At 41.0% G+C, this 12,902-nt stretch overlaps 1 protein-coding gene across 2 annotated transcripts in view; it reads right to left on the minus strand.

The window, feature by feature from the left end:
• LOC137599082 (glypican-5-like) overlaps positions 1-12,902 on the minus strand; it is a 31,780-nt gene continuing 18,878 nt past the window's right edge. The window contains exons 10-12 of one of the 2 annotated variants that reach the window (XR_011036748.1): positions 2,341-2,438; positions 2,069-2,241; positions 1-371 (exon numbers count right to left, since the gene is read on the minus strand). Coding sequence is in view for 1 of the 2 variants with exons in the window: in XM_068319760.1 (XP_068175861.1) it covers positions 2,146-2,241; positions 2,341-2,438 (194 nt within the window). In the remaining variant the exon portion in view is untranslated. Of the gene's footprint in view, positions 2,242-2,340; positions 2,439-12,902 lie in introns of both variants that reach the window. The other variant, XM_068319760.1, reaches the window with a different exon arrangement.

A 12,902-nucleotide genomic window follows, 5' to 3' on the forward strand; every position in this document is an offset into this window, starting at 1 on the left:
ATGGATGGCAGAAATTTACACAAAAATATTCATTTGCAGTGTGATCATGCTCGGAAAAAATGACAGCTCAACTCTAATTGAAGGAGTTGCGTAAATAGAACGTTAATACATTATATTTGCTATTCACCTCTTGGGTCTAACATTAATCTGACATTAAAGTTGCTGCACATTCTAAAAGGACACAGAATCAAACATTTGACACAGATTTTTAGTTTATTAAAAACCTACAATGCTTTTCCAACAGTAGTGAGAGAAACCGTACGACTGTATTTTCTGTTCATCCTCAGCTTGTTCCATAAAGGTCAGTTCAACCTCTTCACGCCAGACTGAGACGAGTTCAGGGAGTCAGGCGAAGGTAGAACATGATCGAACTGATGTCCAGCCGTTTGACAAATGAAGGGGAAACAATTGGTGGAAGAAATAAAATGAAATGTGTTGATTTTACATAAAAAAGACAACATAGCACAAGAACAGGGAACAAAATGCTTCCATCATTCTTTATAAGATGTTTCTCTTATTTGTGAATCAACATCAAGATCGACAAAAAAAAATCACCGTTTGCAGTTTACAGATGAAGGTGAGGGAAAAACAGATGGACAGCTCGTGGTTTTCACCTGAATTATTACCCAAGAGAACTGAAATTGTTCATTAGTTTGTGTTACAACAGGTTTATAAGCACATACAATATATGAAAATATATATTTTTACATTTTAAATTATCATCAAAAGCCCATCCTAGCATTATTGGAGAATAATGAAACACAACATCTATTCTATACATCCACTTATCCGTTTGCGCATCAACATTTGTTGGTTTTTTGTTGGAGTAGGTCACCTAGCAACAGCTGGAAAAAAAAAAAATTGAGGGGTTGGCTTGAATCATAGTGTCACCTTTTTTGGGTTTGGGCCCAATGTTTAAATAGCGATTAAATAATAGCATTATTTGTCTGACATACTACTTTGTGAAAGCATCCCACCAGCTGACGGGATTTGGGCTCGCAGCCAGGACGCTCTTCAGCTGGAAGTTGTCTCATCTGTCAGTCGCATTCCTTCACGACGAAAGCAGAGATTTATGTAGGAATTCAAAGATTCCACTGACAGGAATGCACGCGGTGTTCTTCTGCAGTATTCTCCAGTATAATCTGGGTGTTTAGAATTCTACATGGGGATAATTCTAATGATATTTAATTTAAACGTTTGGACCTGAGCTCCTTCGTACTCTCATCAATCCACAATATGGAGGGGAAAAACTGAAAATACAATTAAAAGAAAAGTCATACCTATATATTAAAGTTAAAACATTTGGAGACCGTCCAGCCTTTAAAGTTCAGCGTTGAGATTCAGTAAACAAGAGGTTGCATCCTAGTCTTTCATATACTAGGTGGCATTTATAATCCAAGAAACTCTTATTTTGAAAGAGTTATTTGTTGAGACGCTCCAAATAAATACACCGTTTTGCTTTATAACATTTTCACGCCATGTATTTTAAGAAGAAATCAACTTGGCAGGACTAAAACCACCGAGATGTATAAAAAAAGAAGCAAACGGAGAAAGATCTCACCAGAGGAATTAAAAGTTTGAGGAAATTTTGACAGTTAAAAGTCTTTCATAACAGCTACAGACACCAAAGAGCATGTCTGCACATGCTTATAGGCCAAATTCTTCATTATAGTAGATTTGAAAAAGGTTGAATGTCGTATAATTGGTTGCTTCGTCTATCGAGAAAGCTTCTCCATGCTGACGTTTCTTCAATACTCATATTTCCTTACAAGTGGCTGAACTTAAGCTGTCATGGATCTTAATGTTCCAACGTCCCTTTATGTCCAAGTCAGTCTGCTCTGTTCTATATTAATCTCTATTTACACATCAAGCCACTGTTATAGAAATTCTTTATATAAATATATAATATATTTGTATATACATTGCTCTTCAAAATAAACTCAGTAGTGCTGCGCATTCTATCCTATCAAGAGTTAAATACAAGTAAAAAACAAACGCAGAGGTCAGTATAGGTAACATACAAATGCATACTGTACCCCCCCATCGGAAAATAATCAGAGGGGCTGACCTGCACTTACAGAACCTCCACATAGTCAACCTCAACACAGAAGCTAACAGATTAGCTCTCAGGGTCTGCGTCAGTCATCAGCGGCGTTCTCCCGATAACATCAGCAGGAGCAGCAGCGTCGCCAGGGTCAAAGGTCGGGCGGACAGAGTTTGGGCCGAGCCCCGAACAGTCACCTGGTTGAGAAGGCGAGATTCCAACGTTACCCAGGAATACATTGGAGGAGCACAGGGAGGAAGGAAAGGGATGTGAAAGGAGGAGAAGGCATGACCTACTTGTGTCGCTGATGGATGAGGAGGAGGGACGAGGCGACGAGGAGGAGGAGGCGGCGCCACGTTCTTTGTCACCGGACTTCGACCGCTGGATGTGTCATCTGAGAAAAGTACAAGACAACATGAGAAACAACAACAATGTTCCAAATATAATTATTTTCTCACTGTTAATCTAAAAATACAAATTTATTGGTTAGAATAAAGTTATGAACTATAAGATCACACAGCACTCAAAAGATTATCAAATATTCTCAATACGTTTAATTAGGACTAGATCCTGAAATCAATGTCTTACATGTATTTTTCTCATTAACCGTTCCTCGTCCAGTCGAAATGAGGCGTTCTTTAATTCCGCGGTAGGTTTCCACAGACATGAAGTCATATTATGAGGGTCAAAGCATCATGGGACTGTCGCCTTCAGGTGCCATGACATAACAGAGAAACTGAGCCGCCTTGGTGGAGGTTGAACTGTACTTTTACATTTTACTATCAATCATTTTTACACCTACTTCGACTATTTTATTCTTCGAACCAGGACAAACAAGCTCTTTTTACCATTTTCTTCTTGTTGGTTTTCATTCACTTCCTTGATTCATGAACGCACAACAGATAAAGATCCGTCATCCAAAAATGAAGCATGCGTTACGTGACATGATACTGTTGAACACTGGGAACGCAATATTTCATTCATCCGATGCTCCAAGGAAAAAGCTGTCAATTGCAGGACGTTCCTGTACCTGAACAGCTGAAGGAACCCAATCAAGTTCTGGGTTTTTGCCAAGACTTTTTGAAAAGTGGATCAAAACATCTCCATCAAGAAATAAATCAATAAGCAGTCTGAGGCCAGACGTCTGGATCATCTCTACATCTGCTTTTAGTCTCATGACAGTTAATCTCACATCACTTAATGGCTGATCCAAAAGATTTATGTGACACCCACCCTCACACACACACACACACACACACACACACACACGGGAGATATTGCTCCTTTTCAAGTGCATATGGCCAAACTTCGCCAGCTGAGCCTTCATAAACAAGGAAGTGGAGGGGTGTGTGTGTGTGTCTGTGTGTGTGTGTGTGTGTGTGTGTGTGTGTGTGTGTGTGTGTGTGTTGGCAGTAATCCAGGCCTCTCATGGGAGGAACTCAGGTAAATGAATGGATTAGGACAGGGGAGACAGACTGTGCCGCCAGCTAATTGCGCGCACGCACGCGCACACACACACACACACACACACACACACACACACACACAAGGCAGGCAGAGAAATTCACATACTCACCTGTGCCATCAGAAATTACACAACGTGCTCCATCCTGACACACACACACACACACACACACAAACACACACACACACACACACACACACACACACGCGCCTCCTTGGGTAGACATTCAATGCCGACTCTTGGAATACACATTGTCCTTCAGCACAATAGACAAAGAGCTTCTTTCATTCTCTGAGGAACGAGGTGTTTGTTAACACACTCACACAAATATTACATCTCATGACACAGGAACACACACACACACACACACACACACCTGTGAACATGCAGAAACAAGACGCGTAAACAAAAAACAAAAAAACACTACAAAAACTACATTTCCCACAATGCAGTAATCAAGCCCATTTTAATACAAACAAAAACATTCTGACCAAAGTTAATGTCCTAACTTGTGTTTGATGTTATTTTTCTTAATTTGTTTGGATCGTTTGATCCTTGATTGATGGACAGTTACAAACTGTAATGTTTGTAACTTGAATGAGTAATAAATTCAGAGTTACGTAACATTAAGGAGTGGTTACACTTATGTTACATGTGGCCCTTTGAGGACACCCATTATGCTGATGTGGCCCTCGGTGACATTGAGTTTAAAGGCCCTGATTTATGGGAATGAACGAAAAGTTGATGAATTCCGCTTCAGTTGTCTGGATTTTCCCATTTGATGCTCCATCACCTGTTTGCTTCTGTAGTCACTCACAGTGTTGGTTCTGAATCAGATGGCACACGAGGTCTCTCACTGCACTGCCTCTGGTATGTTGGTCTCTTAGCAACGATCCATATTGTGTCAGATTGGCTTGTAATACACACCCACACACACACGATTAATGATGTCACTTGTCCTACCTATGACGTAGTTTAACCTTTCCTGCTATGAATAATGAGGGTGTGTGTGTGTGTGTGTATGATAGTAGGAATGCAGGGGTGACATTTGAAGGATCTTGACGGTGATGGATAACAGAAACCAGGACATGGCAGTTCCAGACTGAGGTTCAATCTGGAGAGGAATTAAATTAAAGGTTTACAAGGACCACAATGGAAAGTGTGTTTTGTACCGGCTGAAAAAGAGAGCAAGTGAAAATGTCCATATTCATCATTGATGTGTAATTCAGAAGTGAAAAATATAAAAATGCTCAAAATTGAATTGACTCAAGCGAACGCCCCCGGGGTGACGGCAGGAGTCCCCAACGGGTGGCGCCGAGCCATGAATCAGAGCTGCAGTGGTGACCCCAGAACAGACTGCCTGTTAAAATCACACACATATAACATCATCCTGAAGGCCTAGTGTTAATATTCAAACTAAGACAGAAAGCAGACCAACCAATATGTCCTAATAATGCAGGGGTGTACATAAGTATGAGTGGAAACAAACCAGAATGAAAGATATTACAACATTCAGTCTCACAATCTGTGGCCCTGCACATAATCCCCATGCCAAAACTAAACGTGTGATTATTCCAATAATGAATGATGAAAGCAAAAACCCTTTGAAAGGACATTCCATCTAAAAACCATGCATGTGTCCCTTAATCCATTGGAATCTGCAGACTTTAGCATCCCTGCTTCCCACAACATCCATTCATGAGAAACCAGAAACCCCCATCCCACCCCAATCCTTCCTCCTTCCCCAGCAAGACTCTGTTCGGCTCCTTCCCTTTTCATTCCCACAGTGTCATCGGAAACAAAACCCAACTGACAACGCAGCATCTTCCTAATCACAGCAGACAGCATGGGTGTGTCCACACACACACACAATGTGTGTGTCAGACAAACATGTTAGCTACGCTTTGATGGGAGAGGGGGGGGGGTAACTGTCAGGAAAACAATTAAATCAATGTGTTTTAATGCTTTAAACGCTGATAAGGAGCACTTGTGCTGTCAAGTCTTGCCTTTATGAGTAGTTCAAGTATTTGGGGGTGCTTGAGTCCAATATATGGTATGTGTGTCAGCTGTGAATGTGTGTGTGTGTGTGCCTGTGTGTGTGTCCGTCCGTATGGATGCTGTGTTGGACTGATGACAGGTAAACAGGATTTGATGAGTAAAAACTGACAGTGCATGTGAGTGTGTTTGTATGAGTGTGTTAATGATTGCATCTCATATCAGATGCCAGCGGTGTTTTGTACAGAGCTGTCAATACACACACCAATTATGTCCAATCGTGTTGCGCCTCGATTTGTGTGCACACAACAGACATTCATTGAGTCTCTTATGCACACACACACACACACACACACACACACACACTGAGACATACAATCGGAGTTGACCTTGAAAAGAGTCTGTGTGTGTGTGGGTTGGTGTGTGTGTAAATGTATCCCTAGCATTTCTAGCTGAATCAGTAATGAGCATTTCATTACTTCAGTCTCAGGTCCCAAGGGAGGAAACACACACACACACACACACCAGGAAGAGCATGGCATCAGTGGATTATACCTTCGGCAAGTACTTATCAGACTCAAATTATGAAATGACCTAAACAGAAAGAAGGAAAGAAAGAAGGATCTAAAAGGGGAGGAGGAGATCTTAAAGCTAGTTATATAAAGCACTTAAAATAATGGCTTTGCAATGTTAAATTTACAGAAAAAGAACGTACATTATTACATTTGACTAAAACCGCCTGGCGGACAGGACAGGGATGTCATCGGAAGACAGGAAATTTACTGAATGTTAAAAGAAGAGCAACATTTTGTTTTTAACAGCAAGAGCGATCGTCAGCTAACATCTGCATTCTGATGTAGAACCAACACTGATCTGAGACATACATAATGCTTCCCCCTTTCAATGTATTGCTATTAATATATTTTGCTATTTCAAAGGACTGAGTAACAATCCATTAAAGAACTGTCAGTTATCACAAAGGGAGCGTCACATGATGAGGATCCATCATCTGGGGACCAAGAATTTACTCAATCCTTTGTCAACCCATTCAGACAGCTGACTGAAACCCCTATAAATACTAGAATGACTAAAAACTGCAGCGAAAAAACTGTTTTTAAGCGAGCTATAAAGTAATTTAGCATACCAGGTTTAAATATTGTAATAATCAGCTGAATAATGTTAAAAAAAAAACCCATGTAATTTATTAAAGAACTTTATTAATAATGGACAACAGTCTGGACAGATGACCTACTTTTCATCACTTGCTTCTCTTATCCACAATAAAAGTTTCATATCCTTAAAAGTCCTGTTCAGACGAACGAAACGGGTCATGGCTGTTTTCATACGATAACACCGCCAGCTGCCAACGCTTTCACTTGCAGCGCAGCATCTTCCCAAGGTCAGGCTGGCTGAGGTTAAACGTGGCCTCTGGTGGAAATCATAAACCCTTTGGAAGAAGCACGCAGGAAAAAGAAATGAGCTGCAGACGGCGGCGGCGAGGGAGCGGCGGTGATTGGAGGTGGATGAAAGGATAAATGTGGCAGGTTGATGGCTGTACATCAACACAGGTCAGCGGGGTGTTGTCTGTGTGTGTGTTAGTGTGTGTGTGTGTGTGTGTGTGTGGCATTTGAATGCACAAGGAATAGAATCTGATGATAGGAAAAAGCCTGACAGCGGCTTCCTCCTGAAAGGTCACCCACGGGCAGAACGTCCCTGCAGAGAGGAAGGCTCGCAAAAAAAGATGATGTCCGATCAGAAAAAGCAAACTCGCTCTGGTGCGGAGACGGAAAGGAAAGCAGAAAAGACCCCAACGGATCGGCTGATGGACGTTGTGGATGTTTGATGCGTGGCGTGGTGCAGCGCTTCCTTTCTTTTTTATCTCTGCTGCAGCGTTTTGAACAGACCTGAAGTTGCTTTGAACCAGAGGAGACACAGAGAGCAAAGCGAATGTGTAATTCTTTAATGAGCTGTATATTCTACCCCCAGGACTTGTCATTTTAGCTGTACTGCTTATTAACCATTACCCCATGCTGAACACACACACACAAATAAAGCAAGCACCCACTGTTACCCCCCTACCATCCTGTATCTCTCCCCTATCTCTCTCTCCTCCCTTCTTGATCTCCCCTTCCGCTCACTTCCTGTCGCCTCTACATGAAATGCTGACTCACTGATTCTCCTACATATGGAAAATATGCACACATAATTAATATCACGTATCGATGGTGCATCTTCAGTCCATTACAGACGTGGGATGTATTTACTGACAGATCGCCCTCATTAGCTGCAGGTTTAAATCTGAGCAGACAGTCGCTAGGTGAGCGCAGACTGCTGACGACACAACAAAAAAATAAATAAAAGGTGGGAACAGAATGCTTCAGTCTGCATTTCCAGAGTAAATCTGTTGAATCATACCGAGAAGGCTTTCCAGCACACGCGTGTGTAAAAAGGAGAGCAGTTTGGTTTTATAGCGTCGATCCATCTGAGGGGAAAAGCTCGCCCGGGGAACTTTTATAGTCACGGATGCATATTAGGAGCCTCGCCAGACTTTTTATTGTTCATGCTGGCTCCCTTTACATAGATTCTTACAAATGCAGATCAAACCGTCCTCGGGCAGGAGGGCAATATTTACAAGTATTGGAGGACGCCGGCCTTTCCCTTTAAGATAAAGTAGCTTCTAAGAGGTTTGTGAATCTGACCCAAGGGAAGGCAGTGGGGGAGGCCGATAGGATGGAAGCACAATGCTAAATAGCAAGCAGAACATCCTACTGTGTATCTGTTGGATACCGATGCTGAATTTAACAGTAAATTAAACCAGCTTTACAAGATTTATGAGGTTTATGGGGGAAAAAGAAATTACTCGTGCAAGAAAGATGACATGAAATCGGCCACACCTCTTTCAAGTCCATCTCGTCCTCACTTTATCTCTCCTTCCTAGCCTCAAACAAACACCCATGGGACAATAGGCCACCTGGTAACCATGGTTACAGGGATTGAGTGGCCCTAGTGAGGACACATTTATACATTCCCTTACACACACATCTTGGTATGGATGTGAAGAATTCCTGGAAAAACGATGAAGTGATCCAATAAGAAGGGGAAAAAAAGTGCCACGCTGTAAGTCACCTGATTTAAAGGGAATCAGAGCAAACAGGGATGTTGTGAGCATCTTCAAATTCAAGTCAGGGGAAAGTATCCAGAAGAGAAGCTGTGATTACATTTACATTATTGACATTGTAGGACCAAAACGCGTCCGGGGAGGACGGAGAGATCGGAGAAAAAGCAGGTGAAAGAGAAGAGATGGAGCTGGTTTGAGGAGAAAAAAAAAAAAATCAATCGGTTTAATCTCTCTGATTTGAACAGGAGGGGAGGATGAGAAATGACTAAAGGAAGAAAGAAGAATAGCATCGGAAAAACAGTACTCTGCAGTAACACAACCTGAAGAAAGATGATCATAATGAACTGATGGCGAGGCTTTAGCATGTCCCTTTTTTGTACTATGTGTACACCACTGGTTTTTATTCATATGCAGCACATTTAACACAGCATGCTCTTTTGTACGTACAAATATCAATGACTTCAATATAAGAACAATTATAGTATCAAGTCTTTTTTGCAGGAGTTCACAGTTGACTTAAAGCTCTTTGGAGTGAGTCGCAAACAGCGCTGCGTTAAGCTCTCTGCTTTCAGTCGAGGCGTCTGCTTTTCATTCTCTGCGTTTGATCTGCGAACAGTGTTTGCCAAGCGAGTCTCCTGTAAATGCGTTTAAATCAAATAATAATAGCCTGTGTACTCTCTCAGCGTGACTGAAATAACTTCTCACCGGTGTGCGGCCCACATAAATAAAACACGTGCTGAAGTTTCGAGGTATGATTTCAGCTCCCCGGCAGACACCGTTCCGCCTCTCACCCTCCGATTCTCTCGTCTCTCTTTAGTATTAAACAAAGACCAACTGTCAAGGGGCTTAATTATAAGACAGGAAGAACATTTTCCTCACTTTATCCGAGAACCTGTTCGCACCTGAAGCTCGCAGAAGGGAAAGGAGAGCACTTTCGGCTCAATCGTGCGAGCGTTTCGAGAGAACAAAGGGGTGTAAGCGAGGCGGCGTGGCGACTGGATCTGTTTCTGTCAGTCAGACGGAGAACTGGGCCACCCATAGAACATATTGGATTGTGCACAAAGATGTTGTTGGAACAGATGTGCAGCCAGCGCACAATCGCGCTTAAATCGTACACATATTGCACGGGAATGCGAGCATCCTTAAGCAAACAGTTTTGTTTCTATGCTTTTAATTAGCCCCACATGTTAATAATTCATACTTAATAGACCAAAGAACAAGACAAGCCTCACTTTGTTCTATATTAATAGCAAACTACTGATTTTAGCAGTCAGTTAAGAATGAGGCTGAAATATTTTGAGAAACGAACCCAAGGTGTGAATCATTCTCTCACCTTGAGCGCCTCTGAGGCTTCTCTATATTCATAAAGATGCAATCCAGTGAGGAGACATGCAGAAAATTCCCCTTTCTTAACTTATTCTGGGCTTGTGCTAGGCATTTGCCACTTTGCCATAGGCGAAGTAAATTCCGCATTGGCTACAAGGTTTTTAGACTGTGTAGCCACAGTGGCGTTCTTATTTTTACGGAAAAAAGGCTGAAAGGTAATACTTTTTCGCTCGCTAGCGCCGCTATTTCCGCATGCCGACGGAATTCAGCCGAAGCGTGCCGACGGATATAGCCGAAGTGACCCGAACGCTCCCGATCATTAAATATGCACTAGGGTCATGACCTCCTCTCGTCCAATGAAAAACAAAAAGATTCTTTTTTTATAAGCTAAACCCGCGAATTGGTGTACGACAAGGCGAGGACGATCGATTGAAAGAAAATGAGAATAGACTGTTTTATAGTAGAGTTTGCGTTAAAATTCTAATTGAACAACAAATGGTGAATGCTGAGAGGGGGGAGGAGTGGTGACAGACCGATCAGAAGGTAAATGAAAGATATTATCAATACTTTTTTGTAGTCTTAAGACTTTTGATCTCTATGAAAGGCAGGAATAACCAGCGATGCATGTAAATGTGTATTCACCTTGCTTGCTATTTTATATGCCTTTTTAAATTGAAATGAAAAATCATATTATCGAATTTTAAAAAAAAATTAAACTATGGCATACCAATGGTGTTGTCCAAGTCAAAGTTAAAATGCATTCTAGTCCAAGTAAAACTTATAAGTTAACATTGAGTGATATTTTGTATGATTGTATCTTCACATAGTGAATCTATGGTTCAATCTATGGCACATCTAAATCTACTGGTTTATTCACCAAGCGGGAGGGCATGAATGTCCACATGTTTGGTCTTCTTAAATCATCTTCTGCTGTTTATTATTTAGAAAAATTACGATTAAAAGACCCGATAAGAGGTTCACACATACCTAAAACTCTGGATCCACTTTTAAATTCATTGATTAATATAATCTTTATTTGTCTATTGTTAAAACTCTATTCTAATCAGGATATAATGGCCTTAAAACAACAACAAGTCGCTTTCAATATATTTAAATGAGCCGTTTTGGCCACCGAGGGAAACAATTTCCTACAGTAGCCCTGAATGGACAAACTGACTGACAGCTTATTTCGAGTGAAATTTAATTTAGATATACAGTAATCCCTCGCTTATTCGTGGTTCAAGATGCACGGCTTCACTACATCGCAGATTTTTAATAGTCACGTGATACCGTACGTGTATGCTATTGGCTGACAGCATCCGTGTGTGCCAATGCGTTCCATCTCACAGTTGCTCCTGCAACTTTTCTTTAATACATAAGTGCTTTAAACAGTCTATAAGAGTGTGGGAAAATACAGATATATGGTGGTTTAATATCAGTATGAGGAAGGTTCGTAAAACGTTTAAATTACCATAACTAATAAATTGTTCTTCGCCATATTGCGAATTTTGTTTTCCCTGGGTAGTCCTGGAACGCATTAACCGCGAGTAACGTGGGATTACTGTAGTTTAGTATAGAGACACAAAAAGCTCCTGTTCTTTCATCCTACTGTTAGGAGCCACTGACCTGTCGTCTAACATCATAAAGGATTACAGCTACACTTTTACATCCCTCCAGGGATACGCAGTCCTGACGACAGTAATGGCTGGGACAGCATGGGGTAATTAATGTAACCCTGACCTTTGACTACCTGACAACCTGCCCTGGAGGCGAACATCTCACGCCACAGTGACATCACTGACCTCACGGGTCACAAGTCTCCATGACGCAGAGGAAAGATCCTTGGCTTCTGACATCATGATGTTCAAACCCATGAAACAAGAGCAACCAAACAAAAACGTCTGAAAAAATCCCTCCGACAAAATAAAAACCACAAGAAAAAAAACAAAAAAAAACTGTTTAATGGTTTGACCTGGAAATAAAGGGTCTGGGTCACAACCAGTGCAACCACAGAAACTCCAGTTTCAAAACCACTTGTGTCATGGAAAGTTCCATCACCATAAATGTGGCCTCTTTTGTTGACCCATTAATCAACGTATGTGTTTTTCCAGCTAAAGATAAAAGCAATAACGCTTTAAAGGGGGAGTTCCAGCCCCGCCAGACAGTTTGTCCTTCATGCTTCATTGTTAGAACCATGACATCATCCATAAACACAATAACACTGTATGTTTACTGGGGTGGGGGGGCTGACATCCACCCTTTTTTTCCTCATCATGCTGTAGGGATGAACAGGTTTACACCAGATGTGTAAACATACAGTGACATCACAGCTGGGCGTGGCTACAGGTGTAACATTTCTCGGAGGCGGGGCTTTATAGGTTTATATTAACGATTTTGGGCTGGGGGGGCTGGGCTATTGTTGATTTATATAAACAGTTTTGTTGAGGTATAAATGAATTTGAAATTAAGAATAAATATGATCCATGATTATACATTTTAAAAAAAATTAAGCTAAACTGAATTTTTTTTAAAAATCTAAATTTAGCTGTTTAAATTTTCTGATATCTGTAAGCACAACGATGACCTCATTGTTTAAAATAAAAAAGTCTTAGCTAGTTAGCTTTTTTTTTGGATAAATTATTTTTTAATTGTTCTTCAAATACAAACACCTGAGCTTTTAAAATATTTACAGGTTACATTTTATTCTTAACAAACCTCTACGCTACACAGATTCATTTATTTCTTATAAAACTGGCAACCTACAGCAGCACCCAGCAACTCAAATAATGATCAGTTTTAACCAAATGCTTCCAGGCACCTCGGGGGCAAAACCCCTCCCTGCGACACCCATTTATTTATGTAAACCACGAAGAATAACCATGATTAATAACTGATGAATGAATAATTGCTATTTGTGTTTCCGTTCCTGTTTTTAGGGTGACCTGGTGGATAGA

The sequence above is a fragment of the Antennarius striatus genome, chromosome 7 (assembly GCF_040054535.1).
Source record: "Antennarius striatus isolate MH-2024 chromosome 7, ASM4005453v1, whole genome shotgun sequence".
Lineage (NCBI taxonomy): Eukaryota > Metazoa > Chordata > Actinopteri > Lophiiformes > Antennariidae > Antennarius > Antennarius striatus.